The 21,903-nt window shown below is 42.8% G+C and overlaps 1 protein-coding gene across 1 annotated transcript in view; it reads left to right on the top strand.

The window, feature by feature from the left end:
- hcn4 (hyperpolarization activated cyclic nucleotide-gated potassium channel 4) overlaps positions 1–21,903 on the top strand; it is a gene marked incomplete at both ends in the record, with an annotated part of 248,566 nt that overhangs the window by 107,280 nt on the left and 119,383 nt on the right. Inside the window, one exon of the mRNA XM_083790912.1 lies at positions 21,567–21,728. Coding sequence (XP_083647038.1) covers positions 21,567–21,728 — 162 coding nt within the window. The remainder of the gene's footprint in view (positions 1–21,566; positions 21,729–21,903) is intronic.

Here is a 21,903-nt window from a genome sequence, read left to right on the forward strand (position 1 = left end):
TTGGAACAAAACTGTTTTAAGGACGTGTCACTCCAATGCAACTCCTTGGAACAAAACAGTTTTAAGGACATGTCACTCCAATGCAACTCCTTGGAACAAAACAGTTTTAAGGACATGTCACTCCAATGCAACTCCTTAACAAAACAGTTTTAAGGACATGTCACTCCAATGCAACTCCTTGGAACAAAACAGTTTTAAGGACATGTCACTCCAATGCAACTCCTTGGAACAAAACAGTTTTAAGGACATGTCACTCCAATGCAACTCCTTGGAACAAAACAGTTTTAAGGACATGTCACTCCAATGCAACTCCTTGCAACAAAACAGTTTTAAAGACATGTCACTCCAATGCAACTCCTTGCAACAAAACAGTCTTAAAGACATGTCACTCCAATGCAACTCCTTGCAACAAAACAGTTTTAAGGACATGTCACTCCAATGCAACTCCTACAACAAAACAGTTTTAAGGACATGTCACTCCAATGCAACTCCTTGGAACAAAACAGTTTTAAGGACATGTCACTCCAATGCAACTCCTTGGAACAAAACAGTTTTAAGGACATGTCACACCAATGCAACTCCTACAACAAAACAGTTTTAAGGACATGTCACTCCAATGCAACTCCTACAACAAAACAGTTTTAAGGACATGTCACACCAATGCAACTCCTACAACAAAACAGTTTTAAGGACATGTCACTCCAATGCAACTCCTTGGAACAAAACAGTTTTAAGGACATGTCACTCCAATGCAACTCCTACAACTAAACAGTTTTAAGGACATGTCACACCAATGCAACTCCTTTCAACAAAACAGTTTTAAGGACATGTCACACCAATGCAACTCCTTTCAACAAAACAGTTTTAAGGACATGTCTCACCAATGCAACTCCTTTCAACAAAACAGTTTTAAGGACATGTCACACCAATGCAACTCCTTTCAACAAAACAGTTTTAAGGACATGTCACACCAATGCAACTCCTTTCAACAAAACAGTTTTAAGGACATGTCACTCCAATGCAACTCCTTGGAACAAAACAGTTTTAAGGACATGTCACTCCAATGCAACTCCTTTCAACAAATCAGTTTTAAGGACATGTCACTCCAATGCAACTCCTTGGAACAAAACAGTTTTAAAGACATGTCACTCCAATGCAACTCCTTGGAACAAAACAGTTTTAAGGACATGTCACTCCAATGCAACTCCTACAACAAATCAGTTTTAAGGACATGTCACACCAATGCAACTCCTTGGAACAAAACAGTTTTAAGGACATGTCACACCAATGCAACTCCTTTCAACAAAACAGTTTTAAGGACATGTCACACCAATGCAACTCCTTGGAACAAAACAGTTTTAAGGACATGTCACTCCAATGCAACTCCTACAACAAAACAGTTTTAAGGACATGTCACACCAATGCAACTCCTACAACAAAACAGTTTTAAGGACATGTCACACCAATGCAACTCCTACAACAAAACAGTTTTAAGGACATGTCACTCCAATGCAACTCCTTGGAACAAAACAGTTTTAAGGACATGTCACTCCAATGCAACTCCTTGGAACAAAACAGTTTTAAGGACATGTCACACCAATGCAACTCCTACAACAAAACAGTTTTAAGGACATGTCACTCCAATGCAACTCCTTGGAACAAAACAGTTTTAAGGACATGTCACTCCAATGCAACTCCTACAACAAAACAGTTTCAAGGACATGTCACACCAATGCAACTCCTTGGAACAAAACAGTTTTAAGGACATGTCACTCCAATGCAACTCCTTGGAACAAAACAGTTTTAAGGACATGTCACTCCAATGCAACTCCTTGGAACAAAACAGTTTTAAGGACATGTCACTCCAATGCAACTCCTTGGAACAAAACAGTTTTAAGGACATGTCACTCCAATGCAACTCCTTGCAACTGCCATTGGGGATAATGGTTGCATGATTGCATCTTGCGAAAAATATATTTATTTATGTCTTTCATTATGACCAGATATGCTACACAAGGCAAACTAGACCCAGTGTGCATATACTCACTCTGGATTTTTTTCTTCTTTTTTTGCCTCTACCACTGGATATAATGATGGTAAGAAAAGCACTAGTCCGGAATTCTCCTTAAGTTATGAGTCCATTATACATTCACAGGCCATTTACTGTAGGTCAGTTACTGTAGCTGAACGCCCATGTTTATACATTCACAGGTCATTTACTGTAGGTCAGTTAGCTGAACACCATGTTTATACATTCACAGGCCATTTACTGTAGGTCAGTTAGCTGAACACCATGTTTATACATTCACAGGTCATTTACTGTAGGTCAGTTATAGCTGAACGCCCATGTTTATACATTCACAGGTCATTTACTGTAGGTCAGTTAGCTGAACATGTTTATACATTCACAGGTCATTTACTGTAGGTCAGTTAGCTGAACATGTTTATACATTCACAGGCCATTTACTGTAGGTCAGTTACTGTAGCTGAACGCCCATGTTTATACATTCACAGGTCATTTACTGTAGGTCAGTTAGCTGAACATGTTTATACATTCACAGGTCATTTACTGTAGGTCAGTTAGCTGAACGCCCATGTTTATACATTCACAGGTCATTTACTGTAGGTCAGTTAGCTGAACGCCCATGTTTATACATTCACAGGTCATTTACTGTAGGTCAGTTAGCTGAACGCCCATGTTTATACATTCACAGGTCATTTACTGTAGGTCAGTTAGCTGAACGCCCATGTTTATACATTCACAGGTCATTTACTGTAGGTCAGTTAGCTGAACGCCCATGTTTATACATTCACAGGACATTTACTGTAGGTCAGTTAGCTGAACGCCCATGTTTATACATTCACAGGTCATTTACTGTAGGTCAGTTAGCTGAACGCCCATGTTTATACATTCACAGGTCATTTACTGTAGGTCAGTTAGCTGAACGCCCATGTTTATACATTCACAGGTCATTTACTGTAGGTCAGTTATAGCTGAACGCCCATGTTTATACATTCACAGGTCATTTACTGTAGGTCAGTTAGCTGAACATGTTTATACATTCACAGGTCATTTACTGTAGGTCAGTTAGCTGAACGCCCATGTTTATACATTCACAGGTCATTTACTGTAGGTCAGTTAGCTGAACGCCCATGTTTATACATTCACAGGTCATTTACTGTAGGTCAGTTAGCTGAACGCCCATGTTTATACATTCACAGGTCATTTACTGTAGGTCAGTTAGCTGAACGCCCATGTTTATACATTCACAGGACATTTACTGTAGGTCAGTTAGCTGAACGGCCATGTTTATACATTCACAGGCCATTTACTGTAGGTCAGTTAGCTGAACGCCTATGTTTATACATTCACAGGTCATTTACTGTAGGTCAGTTAGCTGAACGCCCATGTTTATACATTCACAGGTCATTTACTGTAGGTCAGTTAGCTGAACATGTTTATACATTCACAGGTCATTTACTGTAGGTCAGTTAGCTGAACATGTTTATACATTCACAGGTCATTTACTGTAGGTCAGTTAGCTGAACGCCCATGTTTATACATTCACAGGTCATTTACTGTAGGTCAGTTAGCTGAACGCCCATGTTTATACATTCACAGGTCATTTACTGTAGGTCAGTTAGCTGAACGCACATGTTTATACATTCACAGGACATTTACTGTAGGTCAGTTAGCTGAACGCCCATGTTTATACATTCACAGGACATTTACTGTAGGTCAGTTAGCTGAACGCACATGTTTATACATTCACAGGTCATTTACTGTAGGTCAGTTAGCTGAACATGTTTATACATTCACAGGTCATTTACTGTAGGTCAGTTAGCCTGAACGCCCATGTTTATACATTCACAGGTCATTTACTGTAGGTCAGTTAGCTGAACCTCCATGTTTATACATTCACAGGTCATTTACTGTAGGTCAGTTAGCTGAACGCCCATGTTTATACATTCACAGGTCATTTACTGTAGGTCAGTTAGCTGAACGCACATGTTTATACATTCACAGGTCATTTACTGTAGGTCAGTTATAGCTGAACGCCCATGTTTATACATTCACAGGTCATTTACTGTAGGTCAGTTAGCTGAACGCCCATGTTTATACATTCACAGGCCATTTACTGTAGGTCAGTTAGCTGAACGCACATGTTTATACATTCACAGGTCATTTACTGTAGGTCAGTTAGCTGAACATGTTTATACATTCACAGGTCATTTACTGTAGGTCAGTTAGGCTGAACGCCCATGTTTATACATTCACAGGTCATCTACTGTAGGTCAGTTAGCTGAACGCCCATGTTTATACATTCACAGGTCATTTACTGTAGGTCAGTTAGCTGAACGCCCATGTTTATACATTCACAGGTCATTTACTGTAGGTCAGTTAGCTGAACGCACATGTTTATACATTCACAGGTCATTTACTGTAGGTCAGTTAGCTGAACGCCCATGTTTATACATTCACAGGACATTTACTGTAGGTCAGTTAGCTGAACGCCCATGTTTATACATTCACAGGCCATTTACTGTAGGTCAGTTAGCTGAACGCACATGTTTATACATTCACAGGTCATTTACTGTAGGTCAGTTAGCTGAACGCCCATGTTTATACATTCACAGGACATTTACTGTAGGTCAGTTAGCTGAACGCCCATGTTTATACATTCACAGGTCATTTAGTGTAGGTCAGTTAGCTGAACGCCCATGTTTATACATTCACAGGTCATTTACTGTAGGTCAGTTAGCTGAACGCCCATGTTTATACATTCACAGGCCATTTACTGTAGGTCAGTTAGCTGAACATGTTTATACATTCACAGGTCATTTACTGTAGGTCAGTTAGCTGAACGCCCATGTTTATACATTCACAGGTCATTTACTGTAGGTCAGTTAGCTGAACATGTTTATACATTCACAGGTCATTTACTGTAGGTCAGTTAGCTGAACGCCCATGTTTATACATTCACAGGTCATTTACTGTAGGTCAGTTAGCTGAACATGTTTATACATTCACAGGTCATTTACTGTAGGTCAGTTAGCTGAACGCCCATGTTTATACATTCACAGGCCATTTACTGTAGGTCAGTTAGCTGAACGCTCATGTTTATACATTCACAGGTCATTTACTGTAGGTCAGTTAGCTGAACATGTTTATACATTCACAGGTCATTTACTGTAGGTCAGTTAGCTGAACGCCCATGTTTATACATTCACAGGCCATTTACTGTAGGTCAGTTAGCTGAACGCCCATGTTTATACATTCACAGGCCATTTACTGTAGGTCAGTTAGCTGAACGCCCATGTTTATACATTCACAGGTCATTTACTGTAGGTCAGTTAGCTGAACGCCCATGTTTTTACATTCACAGGACATTTACTGTAGGTCAGTTAGCTGAACATGTTTATACATTCACAGGCCATTTACTGTAGGTCAGTTAGCTGAACATGTTTATACATTCACAGGTCATTTACTGTAGGTCAGTTAGCTGAACATGTTTATACATTCACAGGTCATTTACTGTAGGTCAGTTAGCTGAACGCTCATGTTTATACATTCACAGGCCATTTACTGTAGGTCAGTTAGCTGAACGCTCATGTTTATACATTCACAGGTCATTTACTGTAGGTCAGTTAGCTGAACATGTTTATACATTCACAGGACATTTACTGTAGGTCAGTTAGCTGAACATGTTTATACATTCACAGGTCATTTACTGTAGGTCAGTTAGCTGAACATGTTTATACATTCACAGGTCATTTACTGTAGGTCAGTTAGCTGAACGCTCATGTTTATACATTCACAGGCCATTTACTGTAGGTCAGTTAGCTGAACGCTCATGTTTATACATTCACAGGTCATTTACTGTAGGTCAGTTAGCTGAACGCCCATGTTTATACATTCACAGGTCATTTACTGTAGGTCAGTTAGCTGAACATGTTTATACATTCACAGGTCATTTACTGTAGGTCAGTTAGCCTGAACGGCCATGTTTATACATTCACAGGTCATTTACTGTAGGTCAGTTAGCTGAACGCCCATGTTTATACATTCACAGGCCATTTACTGTAGGTCAGTTAGCTGAACATGTTTATACATTCACAGGTCATTTACTGTAGGTCAGTTAGCTGAACATGTTTATACATTCACAGGTCATTTACTGTAGGTCAGTTAGCTGAACGCCCATGTTTATACATTCACAGGTCATTTACTGTAGGTCAGTTATAGCTGAACGCCCATGTTTATACATTCACAGGTCATTTACTGTAGGTCAGTTAGCTGAACGCCCATGTTTATACATTCACAGGTCATTTACTGTAGGTCAGTTAGCTGAACGCACATGTTTATACATTCACAGGTCATTTACTGTAGGTCAGTTAGCTGAACGCCCGTGTTTATACATTCACAGGTCATTTACTGTAGCTCAGTTAGCTGAACATGTTTTTGACAATGTGTTCACCAGTTAAACGGAGAACCATCATGGGGTCGTAGCATGGGTAGCTTTCCCTATTATAACCGGGAAAGCATCTTTGTCATTTTAGATTTTAGCGGCGGCTTGGAAGTGTGAGAACTACGTACTGGTTTAGAAGGCATTGGTGGAATTGACCGCAGGTCTCAATGGCTTTAAAATATGGTGGTTCTCTCATCAATCAAAGCATTGATTGTTTACTCTGATGGTAATGCAGACAGGCGTGTTGTGTGTCCCTCTCAATTAGAAGAAAGAGGCCAGTAATCCATCATCCTTAAGGTAATACAGGCAGTGTGTTATGGAATGTTATGTCGGCCAGTCTGTGGACATCGAGTGTCTGTGGACATCGAGTGTCTGTGGACATCGAGTCTGTGGACATCGAGTCTGTGGACATCGAGTCTGTGGACATCGAGTCTGTGGACATCGAGTCTGTGGACATCGAGTCTGTGGACATCGAGTCTGTGGACATCGGCGCACGTACGTTTATGGGGAGGGGGGGCAACATTGGCCTTTTTTGTTGCAGTACCACGTTACATTTGCAAACTTTGTTAAAATTCTTTGAAATCAAAACAAATTACCCAATTGGTCTGAATATACAGTAAGACAACGTTTTTTTTTCAATGGAGATATCCTAAAATACGGGGTCGTATTACAATCGGGGACTAGACTATTTGACATTCAATGGTATCTTTCCACAAATGAGTTGAATATTGGGTGTCGTCTTATAATGAGCGTCGTCTTATATTCGGTACAATACGGTAATTGTAACACAAACCGTAACAAACAACATAACAAAGCAAGACAAAAAAGACTCAAAATAGTCAACCAAATGATCACACAAATAATAAATAGTAACCCGCAGTACAAGTGAAACATTAGAGAATGAAGTCATTGTGGCTAAAACTAAAAGAACTGACTGAGAATAAGCTCTTCATTGGGACGAGAACACTACTGTACTACTACAGTAGACTTTTTTGTGTCAACTTCTGTCTTGGATACCCCCAAATTCATATGGATTTGGCTGCGGACAACCACCTGAAATGGGTTTGTTCCAGGCACCCCAAAAGAGAAGATTTATATAACAAAAAAATCTGTATTATTCCAAAAATAGAGTTTCCAAAAATAGCAGTGCCGCAGCCGTGCTGTGAGCCTGTAGATCCGCTGTTTTTGAATAGCCAAAGTTTGAACGGATAAAGTGGCCAAAATGACCGTGACGCTACATTTGCTGGGTACCCTCTGGAACTCCCCCAAGGACCCCTGGGGGTCCCTTGGCCCCACTGTAAGAACCACCGCTCTACTACACATCTGATGTCTGACAAGAACCATCCACACGTCCCAGACTCTGCACACCCAATCTGAAGACTCACCTATACTCCTATAATATATCCTATAGTTTATTCAGTTTCAATACAGATTATTATTGTTTTAGACTGTAATATTGTTTAGACTGATGCTATAGTTTCTTGGCAACCTCTCTGCATTTGACGCATGTGTTTTCCTTGCTTACTGTAAGTCGCTCTGGATCGGCCGAACGCACACACGCACACTTTTAGATCCAGTCCTATTTTACGTCTGCGTAACTATTTCAGAAATCAGGGATGAAACATGATTATAACTGTGTGTTTGTAGAGAGAGAGAGAGCGAGAGAGAGAGAGAGAGAGAGAGAGAGCGAGAGAGAGAGAGAGAGATTCTAGTTCCCTCAGCTTCAACATAACGATCCTGTAACAACCTTATGAGAGGGCCTTATTTTCTCATTTAATGGCTGCCATTTTTCGTAATTGAAAAGTCTGCTCTTGCTTGGCAGGATTTGAATTGCCTGACGTGTGGAAGGAGAATCACTCACACACACGTGCACACGGATGCACTACTACAGTATTATACAACTGCTGGATAGGAATGTTACTCATAGCTAGAGATGCTCCGATCAGGTTTTTTGGGGCCGATCACCGATCACTGGAAACAGTATAGGCCGATACCGATATTGCCGATCACAGCCGATCACAGCGTCGTGAAATCCATATTTTCTTCCATTGTGTAGCATATATACTTACTGTATTTTCTACTGTACTCTTCACATCATTGACATTGTAAGTATAAAAATTAGGAGATGAGAAAGCTTTTTTGCAAGCTGAGGCAACGTGCAATATTTCACTCTAGACTCTCTTAGAGACAACTTGGAGGTTACAGAGTAAACTGTAGAGACTCAAAATGCAGTGGTTCCCAAAGTGGGGTCCGGGGACCCCCAGGGGTCCTTGAGGGAGTTCCAGGGGGTCCCCAGCTAAAAGGATAGTTTGGAACCAAATGGACCCGTTAGGGTTAACATTGATTTTACAATATAAATTGGGGTCTCAGAGATAGAAGTGGCATTAAATGGGGGTTCGTAGTCAAACTGGGGGTCCTTGAAATTAAACTGGTGGAGAAATTTGAGAATCACTGCTACAATCTTCTTATGGGGGTCCCTGGCATATCTTTTCAAATGGGGGTCCGTGGGCTGATCAGTGTCAATTTGGGGGTCCTTGACGTGAAAAGGTTTGGGAACCACTGTCTTAGAGACAACTTGGAGAGTAAACTGTAGCTTTCTTCTTTCATCAAATACAAAAAAATAATAATAACATACCGTACATGTTCAGTGCACGGACACAGACAATTGAACATTTCACTGTACAGACTAAAATAAAAAGCAGGCTGATAGTGTTAGCACTTGTATACTGTATAGGCTCGCTGATCGTTAGTTTAGCCTTAGTGCTTAGATTAGCGTGTAGCTACTGATTCAACCCACTGACTGAACTTCATCTCCGCCTTTAATCTAAGTAATTTTTTTTATTGACAACGTGAACGAACCCCGACACCAGCGCTGCAAAAATAGACAGATCTACAAGCTCTCGACGCGTAGCGAACGGCACTGCAGAAACAGGCAGGACGCGATGCCTTGAGAGCTTGTGTGGATCAGCAGCAGCATGGAGCCGGCACTCCCAGCCTCCGACGGTGCGGGGAGGCAAGACTTCTCCGGGGAGGAGGAGACTTGGGCACTGGCCAGGCTACATGTTGCTGTGGCTAAAAACAATCACCAGCCAGTGGTTGTGATGTTAGCTTCAAGCTAACAAGCCAAGCTAATAGCTTGGCTTGCATCTGCTTGTCCGTTCCAACTTCACTTCTACAAGCTCTCAACAGCGACCGGAGCTGCAAAAACAGGCGCCCCCTTAAAGGAGACTTGCCACTGTCCCACTGTTTGGATCGGGCATTTTGATCTGCAATTTAGATTTATTTTGAGAATCCGATCCGATCCGATGCAGGCATGATCGGCCGATCATGATCGGTGGCCGATCGATCGGCGCATCTCTACTCATAGCGAGTCACATGGGCTATAACAGTATAAAGTTCATTGTTGCTGTCGGGTGGAAGCCTTGTTTGTCCCAAACCGTTCCATTTTTAATATTATGAAAAAAGACTATCTAACCAAAATAGCCAATCTACAAGCTCACAGCGTGTGGCATTGTGATGCGTTGTGAGCTTGTAGATCTGCTAATTCCACTTATTTAGTTTAACACACTCTTATGATGCAGTTAGGGGCGGGCATTCATTTACATTCATTTATGGGGGGAAAAACACACCGTCGGCCGTTAAGGAAAGATAATATTGTTTTGTGGTCAGACATACTGTCCAACAATACATTCAACATTTTCATATCTATTATGTACACTTTTACGTATACATTTTATTTTCATTTTATTTCGCACATAGTGTATCACAATACAGTACAAATCATAATAGATAACAATTCATTTGTCTTTCATAATTAATTTGTCTTTCATACCTGATACACCCATGACGAAAAGGAGCAAGAAGAAGAATAACTTCTTATAAATACCTGCCCCCTTTTCACTCAAAAGTTAGTTTTTACTTTAATGATTGGCTCATACTGTACACATCTAAACAAAACAAAAAAACAAACAAAAACAAAATAAAACAAAAAACAAAAGAGTACAACAAAACAAGCAAGTAGTTGAGCAATGACACGTGCAAGAAATGATAGCTAACCTATTCGTCGGCTTCATATTGCCTAAATATTAGATTTTTGTAATTTATTTTAAATTGGCAAATATTTGTACAACCCTGTAAATTGTCATCCAGAGAATTCCACGTTCGGATTCCTGTTACCGAAGGACACATCAGTCTTTGAGTTGTCCGTGCAAATGTATGTTTAAAGTCGAATTTCCTACTATCCCCACTTTCTGAACTGGGTTCGAATAGCTGTTAGAATTAACTGGTAATGTTTTGCTTTTTGCCCTGAACATAATAAGGTTTGTAGCTTCACGACATGTTCAAGTTTCAATACCCTCGATTTTATAAATAGACCATTTGTGTGCTCTCTATAATGCACTTTGTGCGTTATAGACAGCACTCATTAATAGACAGCACTCATTAATCAACATGTCAGTTTTCACATCAATGTAAATGGGCCAGAGTTAGCCAAAGCTAAATTTCATCTGTAGTCCCTGGGCAGGCTCTTAAAAAGTAAGTGATAAAATAAAGACAGAGTGTAGGGCGCCTGCACACAACACCATGCGTTGATGCCATGTGTGCATATGTGCAGACACCCACCACCACGTCCATACAAAAACACAGTACAACAGATAAAAGAAAGACAAAGTGTGGGGCGCCCGCACTCAACACCATGCGTTGATGCCATGTGTGCATATGTGCAGGCACCCACCACCACGTCCATACAAAAACACAGTACAACAGATAAAAGAAAGACAAAGTGTGGGGCGCCTGCACACAACACCATGCGTTGATGCCATGTGTGCATATGTGCAGGCACCCACCACCACGTCCATACAAAAACACAGTACAATACAGATCAACATGGTACAGGGGACAGAACAACTGCAAAGTGAAATGAGAAATGACACTGAATACTAATTAGTTACTAATAGTTACTCATGATTACAGATTTGAGTTGTTTTTAGCCACCTTTTCAGGTTGAATTTGAAGGTCAGATAGTTGGAAGTCTCTCTTGAGTCTTACGTCTGTGGGGAGACTGTTCCAGTGATGGGAGGCTCTAACAGAGAAGACCGTTTTACCAAACACACTACGTCTGATTGGCACTTCACAGTGCATGATTCGTACTGCTCTCTTCTGTAATAAGTATAATGTTTTTGAGGTAGTCATGTACGTATTCCCCCACACTTCAGCACAATAACTAAGATATGGAGAAATTAATGAAAAATATAATATTTGCATTGCTTCTTTTGCTAGCACATGCTTCACTTTGTTTAAAATAAAAATGCTCTTACATTCAGTATTCACTCAACAGAATCGCTCCATCGTAAACACAGCTTGCATAAGCTACATAGCAATGCACACGTTGCAAATCGCAGCGCTCCGTCCCTCCCAGCTTGACAAAGCAATTCTGCATTCCTCCATAGCTGTAGCCGGAAGGCCAATGTAATATTAGCATGTTAATTACACAAGCTTCTCCGGCATGTAGTCAGTGCAACAACAAATTATAATTAATAATTCACATTTTAAACCATTCTGAACGGGAACCCATTTTGGTGTTAGCATCATGTTGTGCTTTAGCTATTTAAAAATAGCAGATCTACAAGCTCATATCGCGCCACCGAGTGGCGCGATACGAGCTTGTAGGTCTGCTATTTTTGAAAAAAAATCGAAGAACGACTGACATTTTTTTAATCTGATCTCAGGTCAGAATGGGTTCATCAGACCAGTGTGTGTTCAGTGGAAACCTCGTGTGAATCTGATCTCAGGTCAGAATGGGTTAAACGAGGCACACTGCAGGCCGCGAGTGCTGTATGTTTTATACCTCGATCAATGTTTCATGCGCCATAAATTGCTCTCGTTGAATAATTATTGCCTGTTCTGTTGCCTAGTGAGGATTTATATACTGTAGATCCAAGCACAGCCGTGGCATGACGTGGCATACAGTAAACCTCTTATCTCCATATTTTAACCCATTCTGACCTGAGATCAGATTCTAAAAATGTCTATTACATCCTGACAGTTTCATTATTAACCCATTCTGACCTGAGATCAGATTCTAAAAGTGTCTTCGATTTTTCAAAAATAGCAGATCTACAAGCTCATATCGCGCCACTCGGTGGCGCGATATGAGCTTGTAGATCTGCTATTTTTAAATAGCTAAAGCATAGCATGATGCTGACACCAAAATGGGTGCCCGGTCAGAATGGGTTAATATTTGTTGTGTTTTTATTAACGCCCCTACTTGATCATACTACAGCGTCACACAGTATAATATATATCAAACAATTTTTATTTAATTTAATTGAATCTTGAAAAGTACGGTTTTGGACGTATGCATTTTCCACCCGACAGAGATGATACAGTAGCTATACCAGTAGCTATTTGCCCTGGAAATAGAATTTCACACATGAAAAATACATGACATGCATGTAGCAGTGAGTATGGGGGGGTGCCTCATGATTGATTCATTGGCCATGGTGTGAGTCTTGAACGCATCACGAATCGTCGTCATATTGTTTTCCATGCAGGATATATATCACTTTTATGAGTACCCAACCAAAGGCACAAGAGGACGCAACAAATAAAAACTACTTTATTAGGGAAAAAACACTAAGGCTAAGGAATAAAAATATAATCAATAAATACAGTGGAAAGAGTTGAATTGAAGGGTTTTGAGGGCATTTCTTTAAAGGTTTGGAGGGTGGGGGCATCTCTGAGAGTTTTGGGCAACGGCAAAAGCTCTGTCACCCCGGGTACGGTATTTGGACCTCATATTAGATCTCAGGGAGCGGGAGGGGTCGTGACGTTTGAAGAGATCGCAGAGATCTTTATTGTTTAGTGCTTTGTAGGTGTTAGTGTTTTGAAATGGATTCTTTGTTTGACCGTCCGGGAGCCAGTGAAGGTCGCGGTGGACTGGTGTAATGGTCTCTGGAGCGGGTACCGGTGAGCAGGCGGGCAGCAGAGTTCTGGACATATTGGAGTTTATTGAGGACTCTGGAGGTGGTGCCATGGAGGATACTGTTATGTGCATACAGTATGTTGGTTAGACATACCAACAGTCCTACAGTCATGACAGTCAAACCCGTGCTGCGGGGTAAAAATCATGTGTGCTGTGGGTTAAAACTAATCTGTGCTGTGGGTTAGATTAAAATCACCCGTGGCTTCCTGTGAGGTTAGGGTTAGGTTAGGGTTTGGGGAGGGTTAGGGTTAGGGTTAGGTTACGGTTACGGTTAGGGTTAGGGTTAGGGTTAGGGTTAGGGTTAGGTTAGGGTTTGGGGAGGTTAGGGTTAGGTTAGGGTTAGGGTTAGGGGTTAGGGTTAGGTTAGGGTTTGGGGAGGGTGTCTTATTGTCTTTGGGTTAGGGTTAGGGTTAGGGTTAGGTTAGGGTTTGGGGAGGTTAGGTTAGGTTAGGGTTAGGTTAGGGTTAGGTTAGGGTTTGGGGAGGGTGTCTTATTGTCTTTCTTATTGTCTCCACCAGGCCTGCACTCCGTCCGTCCGTCTGTCCGTGTGTCCGTCCGTCCGTCCGTCCGTCCGTTACCAGCTAATCTCTGGCACCATTAACCTGGTTGATGCCAAACTTTGCACACACACACACACACACACACACACACACACTGGATGCCAACGATGAACCTCTGCCCCAAGTTTTCCACAACGGCCTGTTATAGCGCCACCATGAGGCCGATTTTGCTAAAACACATTTCTGTAGATTACTTGTACACATTTTATCCATACATCACGCAATTCAGTAATAGTATACACACTGGTCCTCATTCACAACGAGAATGTCCGCCTGCAGGTGTAAAGGAGATGTGTAATGATATTGTATTCATCCGTCCGATCAAGCTGATCAATCACCCGTGTCATTCAGCGAAGGTGGTGTAATGAGTTAATTTGTGCGGTTCGCCCGGTGTACCTTTCCCAAGCGATTCGCCTGGTGTCGCCTGGTTTGATGGAACATCCACGCCCATTCAAGGCAACAGGAAATATCGAAATACGTCATCATAACCTGCACAGATCAAGTTATACAACAGTGAACCACGAAGAGCTTGTAGAGCAGTTAATTTTAACAGGCGGGTCTCTGCAGGACAGATCTTCAAGCAAACAGCGCGAGTTATATGTATATATTATTTATAAACTAAACTTGCCAACTTGGCACGCATTGCTTCACTCCTTGTTAAATGTCAGAATGTTAATAAGTTAACTGATGTTAGTTACTTTCACATCATGAGAGTTAATTTGTACAGTTCACCACACGACCAAATGCTATATTAAACCTCGGCAATGATAAAAGCCCATATTGATTACTGGGGTGATTGATTCCCTGCCCTGCACTGTCGGATTTGGAAAGCAAATATATGGAAATGCATGGACACAGGACATATTTAATCCACCGGACCATGCGGTTTTGGCTTTTCTTTTCTTTCTTTTTTTTCTTAATTAGTTTTTGGACTAGGAAAGGCTATATTTCATCCGATCCAACTACGTTGTATGTTTCCTATATATATACATTATTATAAATTAATACCACCACGCAAATAGAGGCAGATATAGGTGCTTCCAGAGTCTCTGTCAACATGCTGATCAGCGAGTTACAGTAGGTAGTGATGATCATCATGAACTGCCTTTCTTATGTCTGTCTGTCCGTCATGTTTGTGAACAAGCGCGAGTGGAGGTGAGCTGTCCTAAAACTATGATATGACTGGCTGACTTCCAAACACGCTGATGCCATTCAGTAGGCTAATGTGCTCTTCTATTTTTATATACTGTAGCCGACGGCCGCAGTAACCCTCGATTTTGCTTGCAGGGGGAGATGTGGGAGAGACCAGAGATGGGCAAAATACATTGAAAATGTATTTTGATACAAAATACAAATACTGGGTCAAAAAATGTATCTAAATACAAAATACAAAATACATCTTCCATCCCCATCGAAATACAAATTACAAAATAGTATTTCAAATACGTATTTCAAATACATGTATTTCAAATACTGCCCATCTCTGATGGGCAAAATATATTGAAAATGTATTTTGATAGAAAATACAAATACTGGGTCAAACAATGTATTTAAATACAAAATACATCTCATTTCTTCCATCTCAGTGAAATACAAATTACAAAATACAAAAAAGTATTTCAAATACGTATTTCAAATACATGTATTTCAAATACTGCCCATCTCTGGGAGAGACGATCTAGATAGCTACAAGCTCACAACGCGCTGCACTGCGAGTAGAAGGCTGCCGAGAGTGAGCAGCGCAATCGCGCATGCTACAAACATCCTAATAAATAAATAAAAAGGTGTCAGGCTTACGGGGGAAGTTTCTGTATAGGATCATAGGTTAACTTGACCATGCAATATATGCCTCTAGAATGCATGCATATAGGCATACAAGTGATACTCAGCTTTTATATAGGCTATAATTGTCTCCACCAGCCGAAGGCATGGGGGAGAGTATGTTTTGCACTCCGTCCGTCCGTGTGTCCGTCCGTCCGTGTGTCCGTCCGTCCGTCCGTGAGCAGCTAATCTCGGCCACCGTTAACCCGGTCGATGCCAAATTTTGCACACACACTCCCTGGATGCCAACCATGAACCTCTGCCCCAAACTTTCCAGAACGGCCTGTTATAGCGCCACCAGGAGGCCGCTTTGTGCAAAACAAGTTTTTGCACAGTACACCTACAGATTTTGTCCAAACATCACGCAAATTGGTACACAGTCTCTCTAGAGCCATTCAACGAAACCGGTCTTTCAGATTTCTCAGACTCCATCCTGATTGGTTAAGATTGGCTTCCAAAATTCACAGGAGTGCTCAGTTTCAAACAAAATGCTGCAAATCATGAACACATTGCGTGATTTCCGTGAAATTGTGCACCCACATTCCCACTAGGCCGAGGACGAAATGCCACATGAACAACTTCAACTCAGCCTCAAGGTGGCGCTATAACTGGCCCAAATGTGTTTTTACCTCTGACTGCACGGATCTGTGGATAACTTTGTATGCCAACTCCCTAGAGGCCAAGGAAAAACCTTTGTCTGGAATTTTTCACATCTGCTCTTTATAGCGCCACCAGGAGGCCGACATATGTAAAACACATTTTCTATTATTACTCCTTCAGATTTTATCCAAATTTCACGCAAATCGGTACACATGATCTCCATAGTCATGTGATCAAGACAGGTTTGTTTGATTTCTCATATTCCATCCTGATTGGCCACGATTGGCTCCTACAGTTTTCAGGAGTAGCAAATGGCCACAACTCCTCAACGCAGCGTCCGATTGCGATGAAACTGTGCACGCATATTCCCACTAGGCTGAGGAAGAATCCTGGTGGAGACCTGTGCCGATTGGCACTTTATCTAGTTTTTAATGTGCTGACCAATGTTGGGGACACATGCCTACATATTTTATCTGAGGTTTGGGAACTATTTATTGATTCAGCATGAAGACTAAAGCCTTCTAAATAAATATACGCAAGCCGTATGCCCTATACACCAAGTTCATGGCCATGAATTCCCACGTAATGTGGGAATCCTCGTAATTCCGCTCACGCTCCGCTCACGATATGAGCGTAAATGCCGTTAATGAGGTCCACTATCTCCATAGTCATGTGATCAACACGGATGTGCACCATTTCCCATTATTCCATCCAGATTGGCTAAGATTGGCTTCCAAGAGAGAGAGAAGATGGGGGGGGGGGTGTGGGCGACGCAGATCCAGTGAAGTAAGCTTTGGCCCAAGGCTAAACGCTTTGAACAAGAGCCTGGAGAGCAGAGGGCAGAGATGTAGAGCGAAAGTGAGAGAAACGAGAGATTGTGTGCGAGATTGTGTGCTGTGTGATTTAACAGATCTACAAGGTCACAACGTGTCGCCATGCCACCCATTGTGGACTTGTAGATCTGCTATTTCTGGTGTGCCACGGGACAAGTGGAATAGTATGAGAGTGACAACACTAGTGTTGACTCCCATTGTAACAATGGAATGTGGAAGTGCTCATTCTATCTCAATGGGATAGTTCCAATGTTTGGAACTATAGCACATAGGCACCCGCTTTGCGGCGAGATCAAAGCGTGTCGCCACTCTCTTACTATTCCACTCGGGCCACGGGGTTATAGAATTGTGTCAAGTGTCAACGCCACTCTAAATTCAACGGTCCTTAAAGGAGCACTTCACCGCTTTTCAACCTTATCATCTTCATCCACTGTAATTGGTCCTCACTGATGCTCATTATGAGACGGCACAATTTCCGGACATGTCATCTTGTAATGAACACATCAGAGACGAGGAGCAATTAAACTGTATGACCATAGGTTGGAAAGGGGTGAAGTGGTCCTTTAAGTCTGACAGACAGACAGACAGACAGACAGACAGACAGACAGACAGACAGACAGACAGACAGATGCATTTCTCTCTGATTCTTTTTGCTTGTAGGTCTGCTATTTTTGAAAAATCTAAGACACTTTTAGAATCTGATCTCAGGTCAGAATGGGTTAATAATGAAACTGTCAGGATGTAATAGACATTTTTAGAATCTGATCTCAGGTCAGAATGGGTTCATCAGACCAGTGTGTGTCCGGCGGAAACCTCGTATGAATCTGATCTCAGGTCAGAATGGGTTAATTGAATGCCCCACTTGATCATACTACAGCCGTCACACAAAAGTAGCAAAAGTAGCAGATCTACAAGTTCGAAACGTGGCACAAAGTGACACACTTTGAGCCTGTAGATCTGCTATTTATTTTTATTTTTTAGATTTTTTTGCGGCTTACGCCTTTTATTGATTTTTGAAGGGACAGACAGTAGGCTGACAGGAAACGGGAGAGAGATGGGGGGATGACATGCAGTAAAGGCCGTGTCGGGTCCGGGAGTCGAACCCGCGGCACACTGCGACTGGATTACCAGTCCGGTGCCCAGACCGTTACGCTACGGCCTGGGCCTAGATCTGCTATTTTGATGCTTTATGTGCTCCACTCATTGTAAAGGAATAAAAACAAGAAATGATCACACAGTGATATTTGTCAGGTGAAAGAAGCACTGTCTTCGTTGTGTTCTTGTCTCCCCCCATATTATTATTATTGTGTGTCACATCCTCGCGGCTGGTGTTTGCGTTCATTTGTGACGTTCTGTCCGTGGTTCAATGACTGTGTTTTGCTGCTGTTCGTCCTTGCAGTTTAGCGCATTATAACATTAGCTGCTGTTGTGTTAGAGAGGCAGCCTTGACTGTTCATGCCGTTGTTTGCTGAGCAAATCAGGACTAGTCCCATAGGCTAGAGGGGCATGCCGTTGCTTAGAGACGAGGCAACCAATCAGGACTAGGTCCCGACTAGGAGCCAAAGTCGTCATTACATTTGAGTAAGACACAGGTCAGGTTTCACCTGACAAACATAAACAAATCAGCAAAGTTCCTCTTAGTGATTTCCATCATTTTTCAAGGACCCCCAATTAGATTTTGTTCGCTTTTTTTCTTCTTCTGGGACTACAGTAAAATCATAGTGTTAGTAAAATGTTTACTGTAAAAACCAGTGGTTACACTCTCGTAGTTACAGGTCTGTACAAAATACAATGTAGGGCCTACAATGTTGTACAGACATGCAACTCGAAGTCCTCAAAGACCCCTAGTGGTCCCCCGGACCCCAGATTAAGTCCTCAAAGACCCCTAGTGGTCCCCCGGACCCCAGATTAAGTCCTCAAAGACCCCTAGTGGTCCCCCGGACCCCAGATGAAGTCCTCAAAGACCCCTAGTGGTCCCCCGGACCCCAGATTAAGTCCTCAAAGACCCCTAGTGGTCCCCCGGACCCCAGATTAAGTCCTCAAAGACCCCTAGTGGTCCCCCGGACCCCAGATTAAGTCCTCAAAGACCCCTAGTGGTCCCCCGGACCCCAGATTAAATCCTCAAAGACCCCTAGTGGTCCCCCGGACCCCAGATTAAGTCCTCAAAGACCCCTAGTGGTCCCCCGGACCCCAGATGAAGTCCTCAAAGACCCCTAGTGGTCCCCCGGACCCCAGATGAAGTCCTCAAAGACCCCTAGTGGTCCCCGGACCCCAGATTAAGTCCTCAAAGTCCCCTAGTGGTCCCCCGGACCCCAGATTAAGTCCTCAAAGTCCCCTAGTGGTCCCCGGACCCCAGATTAAGTCCTCAAAGTCCCCTAGTGGTCCCCCGGACCCCAGATTAAGTCCTCAAAGTCCCCTAGTGGTCCCCCGGACCCCAGATTAAGTCCTCAAAGTCCCCTAGTGGTCCCCGGACCCCAGATTAAGTCCTCAAAGTCCCCTAGTGGTCCCCCGGACCCCAGATTGGGAAGTGTTTTGTACTCTCACTTCTGAACGTCCACAGAATACCGATGGAATGGATCACAGTTTGTTTGTTTACATCAGACTGCAACGACGTGCTTTGACATAATTTGTCTCAGAGATTTAGGCCATTTGACACTGTGTGTGTGTGTGTGTGTGTGTGTGTGTGTGTGTGTGTGTGTGTGTGTGTGTGTGTGTGTGTGTGTGTGTGTGTGCGTGTGCGTGTGCGCGCGCGTGCGTGCGTGCGTGGAATTTATTGGCATCAGGTTGTTTGTGTCCCCTCCTCACAGAGGGATTAGAGAGGTTGGTGTTCTAACCTAACCTGACTCTGCCAGATGAGGGCGGTATTGGGTAACCATGTTCCCCAACACAGCACTCATCTGGGATCTCTCAGGCAGTTGAGCTGACAAAAATCCGTTCCGTACCGGACCAATCAGCGTGAGCTAAGGGCGGGACATGGGCGAAACCGGATGTGAAGCTATATAGACACGTCAATATGATTGGTTGTGTTTGCACGCCCACACGGTGATAGACAGACGGTCCCATCCAATCATCTACCAAGTATCTTGAAAAAAAGGAACAGCCCCGTCATCGAATTTGCTTCCGCGATCCCAGATCCCAATAAGCTGTGAAACAAATTTGTGTAGCAAGCTTCTTGGATCTGGCAGCGTCAGGTTAGTTCTAACCTCCTCAGACACAAACCTTTCCTCAACACCATTGAGGAGGAATAGTGGCTTCATATTGTTATTATATTATGCCGTTTTGCACCATATGCCAATGTGGCTCATCGTGACGGGTTGTGAGCTTCTAAATCGAGAATGAAATGACATGAGCACGTTGTCCAGCTGCTCTAGTTTGTTTGTTTTCCGCATTTTTTTCCGAAACTTGGCAATTTGGTAGAGGGCTATGCCAAATGGTGAGTACGCGAAGCCCCCAACTATTGAAAATGCTAACTTTGAACAGGGCATAGCCGAACAACTTTTGTCTTCTGACTTTTGACCTCTGACCCAAAAATAGACCTACAAGCTCGTATCGCGCCACTCGGTGGCGTGATATGAGCTTGTAGATCTGCTATTTTTAAATAGCTAAAGCATAACATGATGCTGACACCAAAATGGGTGCCCGGTCAGAATGGGTTAATACACACATGCGTCTCCTCACAATGAACAAATGTGGGGTATTGGGACCTATGACCTGTGACATTTAGATCCCCCACCATTTTGAATTAAATGAAAAACAGTTACAATATTTCTACTCCTTTGATCACGAAAATCTCTACACACAAACTTTGGACCGATATCTAATGAAAATGTTGGGCTGTTGTGTTTTTTTATTTTTATTTTTTTATATTTTTTTGCGGCTTACGCCTTTTATAGATTTTTGAAGGGACAGACAGTAGGCTGACAGGAAACGGGAGAGAGATGGGGGGATGACATGCAGTAAAGGCCGTGTCGGGTCCGGGAGTCGAACCCACGGCACACTGCGACTGGATTACCAGTCCGGTGCCCAGACCGTTAAGCTACGGCCTGGGCCTGGGCTGTTGTTTTTAACTTTAAAACAATTCATGTTTTATGAGCCAATGAAAATTGCAGTTTTCACGAGCAAAGCTTTCGTTCTCCAGACTCTATGACGGAAGCATTTGAAAATTGCGAGAGGCAACATAGTCTGGCAATGCTTAAGTTTAATGAACACGTACTGCCCTTGTCCTGTAACTAGTTTAATGAACACGTACTGACTGCCCTTGTCCTGTAACTAGCCCCACGTCCATGTGTTGTGCCCCGTCTAGATCTTCCACATGACCTATGACCTGGCCAGTGCCATGGTGCGGATCGTCAACCTGATTGGCATGATGCTGCTGCTCTGCCACTGGGACGGCTGCCTGCAGTTCCTGGTGCCCATGCTGCAGGACTTCCCCCAGGACTGCTGGGTGTCCAGGAACAAGATGGTGGTAAGTCAAGGGAATGCATGTCAAGTAAAGGCGGTGGCTCAGGGGTAGAGTGCCTGGATGGTTGCCAGTTCGAACCCGGGCTCCCCCAGAGTTACTGTCGAAGTGTCCTTGAGCAAGACACTGAACCCCTAATTGCTCCCGATGTGCTAGTTGGTGCCTTGCATGGTTTCCGCTG

Source organism: Protomyctophum parallelum (assembly GCF_964188405.1).
Source record: "Protomyctophum parallelum genome assembly, chromosome: 2".
NCBI lineage: Eukaryota > Metazoa > Chordata > Actinopteri > Myctophiformes > Myctophidae > Protomyctophum > Protomyctophum parallelum.